The sequence below is a fragment of the Kryptolebias marmoratus genome, linkage group LG22, assembly GCF_001649575.2.
Source record: "Kryptolebias marmoratus isolate JLee-2015 linkage group LG22, ASM164957v2, whole genome shotgun sequence".
Lineage (NCBI taxonomy): Eukaryota > Metazoa > Chordata > Actinopteri > Cyprinodontiformes > Rivulidae > Kryptolebias > Kryptolebias marmoratus.
Genome location: NC_051451.1, coordinates 2,334,339 through 2,351,963, shown reverse-complemented (window position 1 = coordinate 2,351,963; position 17,625 = coordinate 2,334,339). Strand labels below are relative to the sequence as shown.

The following is a 17,625-nucleotide window of genomic DNA, read 5'->3' as shown; positions in this document are numbered from 1 at the left end:
TTTTCCTGTTTTCATCATTGCTTTCTCCTCATTTACCATATTTGTTATTTCCTTTTTTTTCTTTAATAAGACATTCATCATTTAACTTTCTGTTTATGATTTCCTCCTTAAATCAGCTCTCTCCTCCTCTCTGCTCTTCATTGTCAGTTTATTGAGCAGTAAAAACAACGATAAAATAATAATAAAAACAACAACTGTCCTGTGATTATAAACCCATCTCCATCTGGATCTCTCACACCGTCACACTGACACTCACTCTCACACACTGAGCTGAATAGGAAGTCAAACAGAAGGCCAATAAGACACGCTTGACTGCAGGCGACTCTGCAGTGTGTGTGTGTGTGTGTTTGTGTGTGATGGAAAGATAGTGTGCGACTATTCACTCCTGTCATTGTGTGAACCTCTTGTCCTCGCAGCCACAAGAAGATGAGATAAATCCTGAAACATTTCTGTCGATACTCAAAGGAGCATTTCAGGCTAAAGACACCTGGAGGTCAAAAAGTGATGCTCCGTGAAAGAAACTTTATAGAAGATGTTTGTCAAATAAACAGCAGTGATTTGTGACCAGACTCCTGAATCTAACTAAATATACAAATGAGATTTTATTATTATGTTTAGAATAATCTTCCCAGAAGATGCTTTCATGTCAATGTTTTAATGACTTTGTGCATTCTTTGAAAGTCAGCTGTAGAAAGACAGAGTACCTGTGTGTGAATGAGAGGAGGCAGGTGGAACAGTGAGGCTACAAGGTCAGAGGTCACAAAGGTGCAGGACTTCAAGGACTTAGGGTCCACTGTCCAGGAAAACAAGGAGTGTGATAAAGAGGTGAAGAAGAGAGTCCAGGCAGGAGGGAGTGGATGGAGAAAAGTGATTTGTGACAAAAAGGTGGCAGCAAAGGTCAAAGGAAAGGTTTACAACACAGTGGTGAGAGCAGCTATGATGTATGGTTTGGAGACAGTGGCACTGACAAAAAGACAGGAGACAGAACAGGAAGTGGCAGAGCTGAAGATGTTGAGGTTCTCTTTGGGAGGGACAAGGATGGACAGGATTAGGAATGAGGACATCAGAGGTACAGCACAGGTTGAATGATTGGGAGGTAAAGTCATAGAGGACAGACTGAGATGTGGACGTGCAGAGGAGGGACAGTGGGTATATTGGTAGAAGGATGTTAGAGATGCAGCTTCCAGGAAAAAGACAAAGAGGAGATATATGGATGCAGCTAGAGAGGACATGGAGGTAGTTGGAGTGAGGACAGAGGATGCAGAGGACAGAGTTAGATGGAGGAGGATGACTCGATGTGGTGACCTCTGAAAAGGAAACAGCTGAAAGATAAAGAAGAAGATGAAGTGCATTCTTTAACACAGACATTTTTTCTTTTTGTATAAATATGTTTTAAATAAATACAGCTGCTGATCATAGATTACCTGATCATCATCAGCTCTATAAAAGCAGAGCTTTGTTAGTTTGCTGCTCTGGAGCGTACAGGTGTGTGTTAACACAATGCCAAAGAGGAAAAACATCAGCAATGACCTTAGAGAAGCAACTGTTGCTGCCCATTAATCTGGGAAGTGTTAAAAGTAATTTACAAATAACTTGGAGTCCATCTACAGAGAGAAAGTTTATTCACAAGTGTAAAAACATTTCATCAAAACAGCTGTCAGTCTTGAAAGGAGTGGACATTCCAACATTTTCATACAATGCTTAAAGAAATTTCAAAAAACAGCTCTATCTCAGACTCTACAGACCTCAGTTAGCAGGTTAGAGGTCAAAGGTCATGACAAGACAATTAGGAAAAGCCTGAACAAGTATGGCTTGTTTGGAAGAGTTGCAGGAGAACGTTTCTTTTCCTTACAAAGAACATGGCGGCATGACTCAGGTTTGTAAAGTTTCATCTGAATGAATCTGGTGATGGCTGATGGTTTGGGCTCCTTGCAGTCATTGACCATGACCTCCTCTGTAGACCAAAGGATTCTGCAGTAAAATGTGAGGCCATCTGTCTGACAGCTGAATCTTGGACCAAACTGGGTCATGATGCAACAGGACAATGATCCCAAACACAGCAGCTGATCTACAACAGAACGGCTGAAAAAGAAAAGAATCAAGAAGCTGCAGTGGTCCAGGTAAAGTCCAGAACCTCAACCTGACTGAAATGCTGTGGTGGGACCTCAGAGAGCTGAGCAGAAACAAATATCTGCAAACATCACTGAACTGAAGCAATGTTAGAAAGAAGAGTGGGCTGAAGTTCCTCCACAACCATGTGAGAGGCTGATGAAGTCCTACAGAAAACCACTGCTGAGAGTTAATGCTGCTAAAGGAGGTTCTACAAGCTGCTGGATCAGGAACTGGAGAGCAATCTTTGTCAAAGCTTTTCCATTTTGGCTTTATTTATTAAAAATGAGGGCGTCTGTTGTAAGTGAAATATGTTGCCATCGTTGTATGTACCCCTCCAAAGATGAAATTTGTTTTCTGCATTTGACTCATCACACATGTGGGATACACACAAGTGGAGCAGCGAGCAGCTATTTAAGCTCTTTAACCTGGGGAGCAGTTAGGAATTACCTGTCTTGCTCAAGGACACTGCAACATTAGTGCATGGTGGGGAATCAAACCTGCAACTTTCTGGTCCCAAGACAGCAGCCCTACCACTGCACCACAGGTGTTATGTGTTTTTGTTCATTTGAGGTTAGACTGAAATAATTTTAGAACCTGGTCAAAGTGTCTGAGTGCTGAGCAAAGACTCTTTAGGCTGACGGAGCTGAGAGACAACTGCAGGTATCAGTTTGAAGGAAGTTGAGCAAACCTTTGGACTAACTGGATCAGCTGATCAGCAGGACTGATAGATTCATTCACCCCTCCATTCAACTGACTTCTTTAGACATTTTCTTGACTAAAAAATCAAAATACACTCAGAATTTGTTTTTCACGTGTTGATTTTGTTGATTCACATAGTTCTTACCTTGCTGCTGTCCATCCATCCATTTCCTTTACCTGCTTTTCCATTCAGGGTCACAGTGCAGCTGGTGCACATGACACTGTTTTTAAGCCTCAAATAACTAGTTAAATATAAACAGATATATAAAAAATGCATATTTGAACATACAGCAGCGAGGTAAGAACACCTGAAAAAAATCTAAAATGTATTTTGATTTTTTTAGTCAAGCAAATGTTCCATTGGTTTACCTACATGGAAAGATCTTTGACATAAATTATGATTATTTATTTTTATCTAAGAGTACAAGCAAAACTATGAAAGAAAAGCAGGAAATGTTGGTGCTGCATGAGACTCAGAGGATGAGAATGTGTTGTTGTTGCTGGTCTCCCAAGCAATCATGCATCTCTTCTGAGTGCAGTACACTTTCTGAAAGACTGGCCTTTAAATTTGAGGTCAGGGTGAGCTTATTTTTTCAAAACAACACCTCAGCTGAGAGCAAAAATGAAATAGGCAAAATTATTTGAAGGACTGGTGCTTTCAGATAGTCCATAAAGGAGCCAAATGATTGTTATCTGTGTTTACTGGCTGCTAGCCGATGTTCAGTACAAGTCCTTTGAGCAGCGTGGACAGATGACATATAGATGCCCTTGCCACGGGGCACGTCAGCAGTGTCGGCCTCTGTTGATACCTGAGATCAAACATGTAATTCCTCCTCCTGCTTGGTGGCCTTTCCAGAAACACAGTCAGATATTTTGGCACTCAGGCTCTGCTCTAATGACACAGCAGACAAGCAGATAGCATCGATCAGAGTGACCCGTCTTTCTGAATCAATAAGAATGATCCCATCTAGATAACGTTACAATCAATATTCCTGTGTCTGTCTGTGGGAGTGGGGGGAGGGGGGAGGGGCGTGTGTGTCTGAGCAGATGACCTGACCTGTGTCTGAGCAGGCCAACCTCAGTGCCATTTTGTGCATTTATGTACTTGTAGGAATGGGCAGGGATTTCTGAACATTTAAAGTCCATAATTCTGGGCAAATTTGAGAATTAACACAACAGTTGTGGTCATCTTTCTTTTTTTTTTTACACCTGCACCTGGTAGTGGCACGCAAAGTTGTTTCCTAATGGTGCTTTTCCAGTCAGAGTGCTTTTTTCCTCAGAACACCTACCACCCACTCCCCCTCGCCAAAAACAGAACAAACAAGACACAACGTGGAGCCTCTCAGCATCGTGTTTGGTCATCATAGTTTATTTTGAAAGAAATCTAAAATTGAAACAAGAGAAACTGCCTTTTCTGTGAAAATTCAGTGAGTTCAGAAGTTTGCAGAAACTGAAAGGAAATCATCAAAGCTAAAAAAGCAAAACTTGAACTAAAAGCCAAAACTAGCAAGACCTCGACTAAAAGCTTAAAGTAACAAAAGGCTAGCTGGAAGGCAAATGTATCAAAAAACTGTCTAAAAGCTAGAAATAGCAAAATGCTAACTGCAAACTAAAATTAACAGCAGAGTAGCTAAATGTAGCAAAAGGCTACCTAAAAGCTAAAATTCACAAACAGAACAGTATCTAAAAGTAGCAAAAAGCTAACTAAAAATATTAAAAGATCCCATCTAAATAACGTCCCAATCAATAAGCCTGTGTGTCTGTCTGTGGCAGTGGGAGGAGGTGTGTGTGTGTGTGTGTGTGAGAGAGAGAGCTGATGACCTGACCTGCGTCTGAGGAAGGCTATTATGTAATGTTGTGCATTTGTGTGTGTTTGTTGGGAGTTTTTTAAGGTCAGCCAAGGTGGGGCGTAATGGGACTCTGACCAGATCCAATCTGGGACCACTTGTGGCAAAATGAATTGGCTTCACACACACAGCGAAGCTAAAGTAAAGTTTATCCCTGAATTTGTGTGTGTGTGTGTGTGTGTGAAGATTTGCCTGACTGTCTGAGTGTTTGTGTAAAGGCCACCCTTGCAGTGGAAAACTAATCTAATTTTGACAGGTTCGCACAGACAAAAGGGCACATTTATTAAAGAAAAAAAGAATAAAAAAATCACACGGCAGCACCTCAGCTTTGTACTTCCAAGTGTGCACACGCTCAAAGGCTGAACTCCGGGATGGTTTCACACTTTGTGACCGTTTGTGATGAGTGTAAAATGCCACATGATTGCTTGTGTTGCATTGTGGGAAAGCATCTCTATTTCATGCCGTCTGGTTTGCTGACTTGTCACAAAGTAACACAATCTGAAGCTTTAATCAGGGATTTTGTTATAATGATGGTGAGACGTGTGTGGTTTTAACTCCAATATTAGCATTCCTTGAAGTAATGCATATTGCCTGTCACCCTTCATGCCAGACTTTTAAACTAAGATTATCTTATGTTAAAAAACGATGGAGTCAAATCGAAAGTCAACTAGTTGTGGCAGCCATCGTGAATCGGTTGTGTTGGTACATTCAGTGATCACATCCTGAAAGTTGCCCAGTGTTTCAGGAGATTGGCAACTGGTGCATGTTTTAGACGTGCCTCTTAGCTACAGCCACAATATCTATAAAACTGACTATGCAAGCCATTTTTGTGTTGGTTAAAGTGATTAGCTGTGGCAGTCATCTTGAATTTGGTTGACACCTAATGTTGATCAGTTGTAAAGATACATCCAGTGATTACTTTTTGAGACTTTCTTTCAAGTTTGTTCACTGGTTCACAAGAGACTTTGCTAACAGATAGACAAACATACAGACACAGGCAGAAACATTATCTCCTGCCTTTCTACAACAGACAAGAATGATGAAAAATCTGTAATTGAAAAGTGAAGTAAACATCTGTAAAAATGATTGCTTTTGATAAATCAGTGATCACTGGGCGGGTGACAGTCACCCCATTAATCACCCTGCAGGACAGAGGGCAAACAAACAAGCAGAGGAGTATAAACACATCTGTATGCCACTGGGAGGTGAGGTGTGTCTGTTGTTCAGGTCAGCCTGACTCTTTGCCTTTACTTCCTGTGTTTCTGTCACAGAGAAACTACAAACTCATTTACTGAATGCCTGCAGGCTTCCTCTGCACCCGACACAGAGCATGTTTGAACTCTGTTGGCTCAGATCATTTCCAATAATAATGAAAAGCCTAGCATTTCATGAAGGAATGCATCTCGCCCTCCTGCCTTTGTGCCACTGTATTAGACTAACAGAAACGACAGAACTATAGCAGTTTTTATCAAACATTGGAAACAACATAATGCATGATCTCATGTGAAATCTTGCAGCCTGTTGATGCTTGGACTATGTGTTGTCAATGACTGTCAGCTACCACACCACTTTTCAGCTCAATATCTGAACCATTTATTGACCTATAGGCATTTTCTGTTGGTTAAAGTTGATTAGCTGTGGCAGCCGTCATCTAACCAGGTGACTCCAAAACTTAATCAGTCATGCATTTGCTTTCTAAAAGTTTCCTTCATTCAGTGATTTGTTAGATATTTTCTAACCAACAGAGTTGATTCCAATAATTATTATGAAAGTTTTAAACACCGATCCTGTATGATCAGATAGAGCTAACAGCGTTTGTTGGAGACCAGTTTCAGCTGCTACTTCTTCAAGTTTTAGCTCATTATCTGTAAAACTGGCTGAGTCGGCCATTTTTGTTTGCTTGAATCAAGTTAACTCAAAGTTAAGTCCTGTAGATTTACATCCAATAATTATTTCTGAATTTAAAATATGTCCCATTGTTCATGAACCAATCAAAACAGATAAACAAACACACACACATACAATTACATGATTGCCCACATTTTATGATAGTTGGTAATGTTTTTTAAAAACTCCTGTTAGTTGTCAAAGAAAATCTGTAAAAGTGCTCTCTGATTCGATGCCCCTCAGGAGGATGACATTGTCTGCCAGTGATCAGAACAATCTGATTAGGGTCAAGACAAGGTCACGACAGAAACCTGAGCTCAATATGAGAGACAAACATGAAGGGAACATTTCCACCTCCTCTTTTCACACAGACCAGCCCAAACTCATGAGGTTTGTGAGGAAATCTGTCAGTAATTTTTAATCCTTCAGGAGGTCTAAAAATGTCACCTTGCTTTTTCAACACAACAGTTTTTGACTGGATGAAGAAGCTTTTAAACTTTAGAGCCAAAGCTGTCATGTCTGTAAATCAAAGCTGCTCAACAGTCAGATTAAAACTGATTAACATCTGAAGGCAGAAAGTGATAAAGTGTTTGACTGTGTCTGCACGTGTGTATGTGCTTGTTTGTTGTGTTCTCATAAAGCAGTGGACAAATTTTAATGAAACTCTCAGAAAGTAATTCAGTTCAATTCAGATTATTTGTATAGTGCAAAATTGACAACAAAAGTTATCCCAGAGCACTGTACAACAAAAATAACAAGTTCTGATAAAACATACCCAGATTGAAATCAAAAGACAATAAGAAAATTACTATTATGACACAATACGTTTACATACAGTACAATATGAAACATCGATTAGTAAACATTATCTAAGGAAGACAACAGATTGCATCAAATCTTCCCTTAGTCTCACTCTATGATCCTGAGCAGCAGGAATGTCTCCCTTTAACAGGAAGAAACCTCCAGCAGACCCAGAACCAGCCATCTGCCACAGCTGGCTGAGGTTTGAGAGGACAGGAAAGGGACAAACACAGAAGCACTGGTCCGTGTGTAGTTTCTATTAGCAGAAAACTAACGAAAACCACAATAATGACAACAACAATTGCATGCATAAACATGGAGCATAGAAAGAATAAAGACAGCAGCAGAGTGAGGAAATGTGGTCAGTTTGTCCTCCAGCAGTCTGAGCCTACAGCAGCAGAACTAAGGGATAACTCAGGAAACCCAACCCTAACTATAGGATTGATCAAAAAGGAAAGTCTTAAGTCCAGTCCTGAAAGAAGACAGGGTGTCAGCCTCACAGACAGAAACTGGAAGTTGGAGCCTGAGAACTGAAAGCTCTGCCTCCTGTTCTACTTTTAGAAACTCCAGGAACCACAAGTAAACCTGCAGTCTGAGAGCAAAGTTCTCTGTTAGGAAAATATGGAACAACAAGATCTTTAATCTAAGATGGAGCTTGGTTGATGAGAGCTTTGTGTGTTAGAAGATAGATTTTAAAATCTAAAATTTGACAAGAAGCCAATGGAGAGAAGCTAAAACTGGAGAAATCTGATCTCTCATCAGAACTAACAGCAGCATTTTGGATCAACTGAAGTAATCATTGGATGTACATCTGCAACTTATTAACTTTAGGAAGAAGCTCAGTCCATAGAGTGCCACGTGAAACAGCTGATCAACCTTAGAAAACGCACAGAAAAAGCTATAACTCGGCTGGACAGAGTTAAAATTTGGTAGCTGAGAGTCATCCATGACACATACTCTGAGCTCTAACAGGCCACATGAGATCTTCCAATACGGTGTCAAATTACATAACATTTTTTTAAGGTTTGACCAAAACAGCTAGAACTCCCGAAACACTGCAGGTGACATGCATTCCCTGAGAAATGACAGACTTTTAAATGTAGTGGAGTATTTGCTGAACAACAGAGTAGCTGTACTGCTTGTAGACATGTCATGGTCACCTGATCAAACATGTCTGTCACTCCTTCACCACAGCTTCAGTATCACCTGCCTCAGATTTTCTATCACTGCTATTTCTGCCTTCCATCGTTCTTTTTCTCTATGCGTGGCCTCATGCAGTGTTGAATGTAAATAAACCAACATTGAGAAACCACAGCCACTACACACACACACACAGATTTGTATTCAGTTTGACTGTGTTTCTATTTCAGGCCAGTTTGACTCCTTTGTAAGTCTGCCGCGCCGCCTTCAAAGCGTCTCCTGGTTGTAAAATAAAGGCGGCGGATACATGTACTTCTCCACAAAGATTTGTTAGCTCTCTCTATTACAAGATGTGTTTGTGTGCGTGTGTGTGTGTCCGAGTGTGTGTGTGTGGAGGGGTAGACAGAGATAACATTGTTCTCCCAGAAATCTATCAGAGCCAACAGGATTGCTTTTCCTCCCGCCGCCGCTGCTGCCGCCTCGCTTTTTTCCTCTTTCATTCCTGTTTCCATCGCTCCCTTCTTCTCAATCCACTGCCTTCCTCCTCCTCATCCTCACTCCTTCCTCTAATTTTGTCTACCCTTCTGTTTTATGTTGGATAATTTGATTTAGAAGTAGTATAAAATGTCTAACAATTGATGTAGATCAAGTGTAACAAAAAATAAACAACATAAATCAATAACCATGAAATGTAACCATATATATAAACAATTCAAAATAAAGATTTATCTTTAACTCATTTGCATTTGGAAACTCAGCATAGTTAGATATAAATTTCTAATTTAATGTTTAATATATATATATAAATTGTTAGTTCATGGAACCCAAAAATTGAGATTGATAAAATTGAATTTTTAGTTTTGTGAGATTGCATTTAAAATCTGTCTTTTAAAGAGAAAACTAATTTTTACATTTGGGACATTTGAACTTTTTCTCACCTAAGTTTGTTCTAAAACACATGATGAGGATCAGATCAATAAACAAAAATATGTCTTTTGAATTCATTATCAAAAACTCATTTACCTAAAGCCTCTTGGATGTCAGACGCCAACAACAAAATCTTACAAAGTCATACAGGAAATATACAGACACTTAGTTGAAACTAAGTTGTTTAAAGCTGCAGTATGCAGTGTACCAACACCTCCCACCACCTCACCTCAGAGCTCCTCCCAAAGCCACGCCTCTAAGGCCCCTGAACGCACCGTCACACTCAGCTGGATGAGGGCGCTGTTGAGCATTTGTGGTCCTTTTAAAATACAGTGGCTAACTCCCTGGTAAGAAAACAATTATCCCTATGAATGCAAATAACCAACGTGACTATTTATGGAATCATTCTTTTTCTGCCCCTGGTAGTTGTTCTTCAAGTTAAAGAAGAATCAGGCTGCTGCTGCATCTCCTCAGTACAGCAGTACTCTGCAGTAGAACCTGCTGTAAACACAGTTTGGGCACATTGAGAGTGCATGGAGACGGGTGGAGGGTGGAGGGGGGGGTGCATGGAGACAGATGGGTTGTGTCCATTCAGTCATAAATTCCAGCACAAAACAAGGTATTGAATGACACTTAGTCAACTGTGTCTTTTTGGTCACTCTGATTTATTGATACTCTTCAAGCTTTGTGGACACAGATAAGGTTCAGGATAAAAAGTGTATTTAGGATAGATTTTATATGCAGCTTCAGTGTCAAAGTTTTAAACTAAGATCTTGTGCAGTTTGGGCTCAGAGTATAAGTTGGGGGTCCGTTTCAGCTTCTAACATGCTAATTTTTGCTCAGTGGCTGTAAAACGTTCTGAGTTGTGGCCATTTTTGTGTTTGCTAAGACTGCTTTGCTGTGGTGGCCATCTTGAATTAGATTGATTCCAAAAGTTGTGAATTTAATGATGACTTTCCTAAAGTTCAGTGAATTATGAGATATTTTGGAACGGTGCAAATGAGTGAACACAGACCTATCCTTTCAGTGACAGGTGATAAAAATGACGTAATGTTAGGCCTCCTTTTCTTTTTCCAACAAATACTTGTTTTCCATGGACTGCTAAAGTTCTGTGTTGTGTCAGTTTATTTCAGCTGGTTCTGTTCTTGTGTATCTGCAGTTGGTGAAGGCTGCTCTTGCTTTGGCGTTGTTTGGAGGCAGACAGAAACACACAGGCAAGAACAGCGTCCCAGTGAGGGGCGATCCTCACATCCTGATAGTGGGGGACCCCGGACTGGGGAAGAGCCAGATGTTACAGGTAGGACAGGACAGAAAACAAAGTGTTGGCTGAGACTGCTTCATCATCTGCTTTGTGTTTCTGTTTGTAGGCAGTATGCCATGTGGCCCCCAGGGGAATCTATGTGTGTGGAAACAGTACCAGCACCACAGGTTTTTATCCTCTTAAATTACAAGTGTGCTGACATAAAAATGAACTATGATTACATCTACGGTTTATATAGTGATTAAACTCCAAAATAATATTCATATAAGTGGGATCTTACTGAAAGAATAGAAATGAATGAATAAATAATTGAGGGGAAAGCCTTTACCATCATAGTTTCTGCTATGGTAAGGGCAACACTGCAAAGTAAGCTTCCAGACAAAAAGGTAAAAAACAAATATATATATATCACTGAAAGAACCTGAACCAGTCTGGAGGACAGAATGTGAAAATGAAAGCTGTAAGAGCTGTGGAGGAGTACCATGATGTGTTTGTTTGTGCAGGACTGACGGTGAGTTTGTCTCGAGACTCGGGGACAGGAGATTACGCTCTGGAGGCAGGAGCCTTGGTGTTGGCTGATCAAGGTGCAAAACTTAAAATCTTTGATTAGAAGTCAGTTTGCAGCTTTGATGTGTTTATATGCTTTACTTTTCATCCTGTATTACGTTTAGATTTGGAGCTATAGAACCTCTGATTCACCCAGTTACGGGTAGTCAGATTGTTAAAGAAGCCAAAGCTGCAGTTTCTCAGCTCACAGAGGAATTTAAAACAAAACCAACTTGGAAATAAAACCTTAGAAGTCATCTGAATTGGAGTCTTTGTGAGTCGATCCTCTTCACATTCATGGATTTCCTGGATGTTTGTATTGTTCCTGTTTCAGGACTGTGCTGCATTGATGAGTTTGATAAGTTGGGTAACCAGCAGCAGGCTCTGTTAGAAGCTATGGAGCAGCAGTCTGTGAGTCTGGCTAAAGCTGGTATCGTCTCCTCTCTGCCTGCCAGGACATCTGTTGTTGCTGCAGCTAACCCCATCGGGGGACACTACAACAGAGGCAAGACTGTCTCAGAAAATCTGAAGTGAGTTTGATCATTGGCAACAGGAAAGTCCAATATTCTTTGCATCTTCTGCTGAAGGATGTGATATTATTACTGGTTTTGTCTGTAGGATGAGTTCGGCTCTGCTCTCTCGGTTTGATGTTGTATTCCTCCTCCTGGACATCCCAGACGAGTCACACGATCGTCGGCTGTCAGAGCACGTCATGGCAAACAGGGCAGGAAAAGGCCGAACCAGCAGCGCCACGGTCACCAGGACCAGCGCCGAGTTAGAGCCCTCCATCCTGCTGCAACACTCAGCCATGCCTCTGTCTGACCGTTTGCAGGTACAGAACATTAAAAACCCACAGATGATTCAGAATGCTTTTAACATGAAGCTGGAAAATAACATGTTGTGAAAACATTAAGGAATAATGCTCGATATATTACTTTTTATGAAGGCAACATTAAAATGAAAGATTACATTTCCTTCTAAAACGCAGAGGGATAAATGACTGCTGACATGTGCTGAACATGAAGAAACTGAGTCGTTAAAGTAAAAAACAAAAAGAAACAAATGAGCAGAAGACCAGCTAAATATGATACATTACAAGGAAAAACAGCAAGAATTGTAGCTAAAAGCAGCAAAACTAGCTAAAATGCCAAAAGGAACAAAGAGCTAAAAGTAGCTGAAGAAGACAAAAATAGATTAGTTTTTGGGGAACGATGTTTTTGAATAAGTTCTACAGATCCCAGTGTATTTCTATGGGGAATTTTATTTTAAATAAAATGATATAAAAGTATAAAAATTACAACACTCAAAAGTCACAGCACACTATTTCAGAACAAGCTGAACATTTTGATATATAAATTGTTAAAATGGCAAACTGTGGAAGTTTAAACCTGTACAAAAGAAAGTTTAAACAGGAAAATAGTCTGAATGCTGACTCAGCATTTTATTAGCAGGTATTCCTATGAGAACAATATTTGTAAATTAAGTTAAATCAAATGAAAAGTATAAAAGTTACAAAAACCAAAAGTCATAGCAGCTGAACAATTTAAATATGGATGACTAAACGAGCACAAAGTGTGCAGAAGTAGTTGGAGGACAATCAGTCCTTCCAGCAACAAAACACAGGAAAACAATAATATGAATGCTGAATCACAATTAGTGAGAAAGGCTGGATGAATCTGCAAAAGAAAAAAGCCAGGACCTCAGACACCTGACAGCTCATTATTTGAAACATTTGTGTTTATGTCCGATGTGTGTTTGTTTGGAGATTCCTGCAGGTGAATCTGTGGACCTGCTTCCTGCGTGCTTGTTGAGGAAGTACATCAGCTACGCTCGGCAGTACGTCCGTCCCTCCCTCTCTCCTGAAGCAGCACAAACCCTGCAGGACTTCTATCTGTCCCTGAGAGCTCAGGCTCATTCTGCTGATGCCACGCCCATCACCACACGGCAGCTGGAGTCTTTGATCCGACTCACCGAGGCAGGTCGCTCACCAAACACACAAGATAAAGCTCTTTAGATGAATCAGTCCCACCGCCAGAGGTGAAGGGGATGGTTTTACAACTTTAATGAAACCTGCAGATGGGAATCCTTACAGGTACATCTACAACACATAACATTTGGAGGTAACACAATTCAAGATGGCTGCCATAGACAACTAATATTACAAATCACAAAAATGCCTAAACCCAGTCAGTTTTAGAGAATTTGGTGTGGTGGCAGCACTAACTGATCACACAAGATCTGTGTTTAAAACTTTCCCAATAACCACTGCAATCAGTGCTGTTAGGTAGGTACATTTATTTATATAGCACTTTTCAGCACGAGGCGACTCAAAGTGCTTTACAACACAAGAACAAAATTACAGACAGAGTTACAGAAAACAAAATTACAGACAGGTACAAGATACAATGATAACTAATTGTCTAAATAAGCTAAGCTAAACTAAACAGATCTAAATATGACTAAATGTACANGGGGGGCATGGAGACAGATGGGTTGACTGTCTAATCAGTAATTTCAGCATGAAGCATGGTATTTGGCTGATGTTAGCCAATTGTGGCTGAAATACAAAATTATTTAGTTTTTCCTCCTTGTTGGTTACTCCAGTTTATTGATAGCTGTCTGGATGTGTAGGAGATGTAGTCAACATACAAGATAAAAAATGTATTTAAAACAGGCTGCCCACTGCAGCTTTAGGTTAAAACAAGGGAAACAGAAGCTAAAAGGAGGAAGCCAGTCAGCTATAAGGACCGAAGTGATAACTGAAATGAACAAAATGCTAGCTAGAAGCTCAAAGTAGCAGCATGTTAGCTAAAAATAGAAAAAAAAACACAAGCTAAAAGCTAAATGTAGCTAAAGACCAGCTGGAAGTTAAATTGAACAAAATTGTTGCTAAAAGACAAAAGTAGAAAAATAAGACTGTTTTTAAAATGAAATTATTAAAATGGAAGAAATTATGCATGACATTTAAAACGTGTAAAAAAAAACTGAGTCTGAATGCTGAATTAACTTTTACATAACAGAGACAGAGAGAATATCTTCATATTGGACAAAAACTTGGCTATAAAATCATCAACAACCACAGTTTAAAGTTATTGTTCCACTGTAAAATTAGCTGGTGTTTACTGGGAGCTTTTTAAAAAAATCTACAGTTTATTTTTATTTACTTAGATCCATAGTTAGTATTTATTGTTGTAAACACCATCTCCTTCTGTGGCCAGTGGATATGATCTGAATGTCTCTGCTGTTGCAAAGTTCAAGACTTTGAAACAAAAAAAAATCAACAGTTTCACTTGCAGTCTTTTGGAAAACACTAATATGCATCTGCATGCTTAGGATTCAAATCTTTAAAACCAGGGATGTTTGTAAGATTTTAGACAATAGTTAAATTATTATTCTGAGAGGGCACTGCATTTCTTTAGCTAATAAAAACAGCCTATGATGAGAAACTTGAACCAGTCGAAGCTCTTTTCAGAAAGAATATGTTACAAGGATCTATTAGGGTTTGGAAAAGAAAGCTTGACTGAATACAAAGGTTAAATTTCTTAATATAAACAAATAATCTGATAAATTAAATTTCTGGTAGGGTTTAGTTATAGTTATAGCATGCTAATTGTTTTGTTTGTGCTAAAACCGAGCGTGATTGTGATAATGACTATTTTAGCTTCACATCTTCCCTCTTTTTCTTACTTCTCTCCTAACGAAGCTCCAGTTGCACTTTTTAACATCCAGCTCAGCAGCTGCCCACCACAAACACAGTAAAAACAGTGGACAGCTGAGCTAAGATGTGTTTCTGTGTGTGTGTGTGTGTGAGAGCGCCTCGGCATGTCTTCTCTAAATGATACTCTGCTGCCTCCACTACCCCTGACGGAGCGAGAGATATATATGAAGACGGCACAGAAATGGGAGAGGAGGTAGAAGCGCTCAGCCAGGAGACGGATGAGAAGATAGGAAAAGAGGGATGAGAGTGGGAAAGGGAGACGACGGAGGATGATGTAGAGGGCGGGGGGAAATGAGCGATAGAGGGCAGGAGAATAAAAAGAGATATATAAGGATTAGGAGAGCAGGAAAAATTAGTTATGGCGGGTGCAGACAGGAGACAAGAAGGATGGAGGTAGGGCACAGCAAGGTTGCTCTTTGCATCTGTCAGTTCAACTCTGTTGTACTCAGAGTGTGGAGGCAAACATGCGCAGCGTGCAGCATAGAAGCAGACAAATAAACAACCTTGGAGATTTGAGCATCTTTAAAAAAATGTTTCTGATTGTGCTGAAAGTTCCAAAACTCTGAAACCTGAAGAAAGACGCACTGAAAGTTAATACAAATAAATGGCTGCTTGCGTTTCTACCTTTTTAGGAAGAAAAAAAAGGCTTTGGAAAGTAAAATAAAGAGCTTCTGTAATGTGCAAAAAATTTCTTGCTTTTAGAAAAACAAAAGGTTTTGTTCCTCCTTTCTCTTTTCTCCTACTTCAACAATAAACATGAAGGAAAAGTGAAGAAATAAAATGCAAGGAAATGTAATTATAAGTGTTTGATAATTTTTAATATATAGATTAATATAAAGTAATTGTATACCTGATGAGTTTTTATATTTATTATTTACATGTGAAGTAGGAGAAAAGAAAAAGGAGGAACAAAACCTTTCATTGTTTTTCTAATCGCAAGCTATTTTTTCACATTTTTAAAGCTCTTTACTTTTAAATGTCAATTTCTTTTCCTTTTTTTTCACTAAAAGTAAAAGTACAAGAAGCCATTTTTTTGTGTCAAGCACTCTTGGAGTTAGGGACGTTTTAAGTATAATGAGTTGTGATTTATTGCAGAAGTTATTTGCGATCCTACGCTCACTGCGATATATCGTGCAACCCTACCTCAGATTGCTCCTTGCTGTCTGACTGCAGAGACTGTCTCATAGTTATTGTTTCTTCAGAATAAGAAATGACTTTTATTTTATTTTGTAATTTACTTTTTTTGTCAAAACAAATGCCTATAAGCAAAACTAGCATTCTTTGAAGGAGTACATGTCACTCGTTGCCTTGCAGCCCAAGGTTTTAGACAATGATTGTGTGCAAACTGTTAATGCTGAAAGTATTTGTTCAGGATGCCTCTCGGCTGCTAACACACCAAATAGTAGCTCCATATCTGTAAAATTGTTTGTTTTGTATGGCTGCTGTAGTTGATTAGCAGCTGGTGTAAATTTAAAAATATATTTTTCAGTTGTTTTTTATTGAGCTTGACTTCAAAATGTAATCAGTTGTAGATAAACATCAAGTGAATACTTTCTGAGAGTTTCATTTAAATGGTTCATTCGACACATTGATACACACAGGCAGTTACATGATTGCCCTCCTTCCATTGTGGCAAGTAATAAATATAAAAGGATGAGATCACACTTGTACCAGACTGTTTCTGACTCATTTTATCTTGAAACTTTGTGTTGAAAGAGATGTGCTGCCCTGGACTAGACTGGGACAAACGTTTGGAGATGATTTTGGAAAAGTCAGAAGAAACTTTTGAAATGTATGAATGAGTCAAGCAGCCTAGAGTTCATGGACATATAAATATCTACTACAGGACCCTGAGACCGGACTGTGACGAGCAATTAGAACGACTGGTTAAGCTTGAAATTAAGAATTAAGTTACACACAACCTTGGGTCACTGCCGCATTCATCATTTATTCAAAATGCTGCAGAGTTTGTTGGAAAGGAAATGAGACTCAGCTCTTCAGTGCTCTTAGCTTGGGTCTTAGTTCGGGTCTTTACACATCAAGGTTCAAATGACAGCATCCACACTTCTTCACATAATCCGCTTTAACAGACCAATCACAATTTGTCTCAAATAAACTGAACGTGCCCAAAGGAATAGGTAGCTGCTCAGTGGAGCAGGTGGAGCACCTGAGGTCGCCAACTTATGTTTCTGCCCCCCATTCTTTGACATAAAAACATTGTATCATTCCCAGCAATAACACAAAAGCATGCAGTGTTTATTGATTGTCATTTTAATTTTAGTTATAAACTAAAACATTTTTTTAAGAATGGACATTTTGTTCACCCCCTTCCCTGAGCTTTGAGTTGGTTCAGTTTAACCTGCTGCCTTGAGACTCAGAAGGCAATCAGCTGTAGAGATGAGGAAAAAACAAAGTTGGTCTTTTAAAATGTTAAAACTGTGCTGTGTCTTTTTCTGGCTGTGAATCAGACGGAATAATTCAAGTTATTTAGAAGAACAAGATAAACACAAGTTTATTAAAAGGGAATAAATCCACATCAAAACCATAGGTGCTCTATGTGACCACATCCATCCATCCATCCATCATCCATCCATCCATCCATCCATCCATCATCCATCCATCCATCCATCCATCATCCATCCATCCATCCATCCATCCATCATCCATCCATCCATCCATCCATCATC

The 17,625-nt window shown here is 39.5% G+C and overlaps 2 protein-coding genes across 2 annotated transcripts in view; both read left to right on the top strand.

Moving 5' to 3' along the window:
* The window catches only part of LOC108247471, a 124,935-nt gene that overhangs the window by 29,464 nt on the left and 77,846 nt on the right, over positions 1-17,625 (top strand). The window lies entirely within an intron of this gene.
* LOC119616709 (DNA helicase MCM8-like) lies at positions 9,987-13,603 on the top strand. Its single transcript, XM_037973741.1, has 6 exons — positions 9,987-10,710; positions 10,781-10,841; positions 11,178-11,258; positions 11,555-11,750; positions 11,839-12,052; positions 12,986-13,603. Exons 1-6 carry the CDS (start codon positions 10,702-10,704, stop codon positions 13,232-13,234), a joined length of 810 nt encoding a protein of 269 aa, XP_037829669.1. The 5' UTR covers positions 9,987-10,701; the 3' UTR covers positions 13,235-13,603.

What these genes read in the sequence shown, in the direction of transcription:
- LOC119616709 (XM_037973741.1), top strand. An exon ending in CTTGGTGTTGGCTGATCAAG is followed by an intron (nt 11,259 to 11,554) that starts GTGCAAAACTTA and finishes TTCCTGTTTCAG; the next exon opens with GACTGTGCTGCATTGATGAG. An exon ending in ACTGTCTCAGAAAATCTGAA is followed by an intron (nt 11,751 to 11,838) that starts GTGAGTTTGATC and finishes TTTTGTCTGTAG; the next exon opens with GATGAGTTCGGCTCTGCTCT.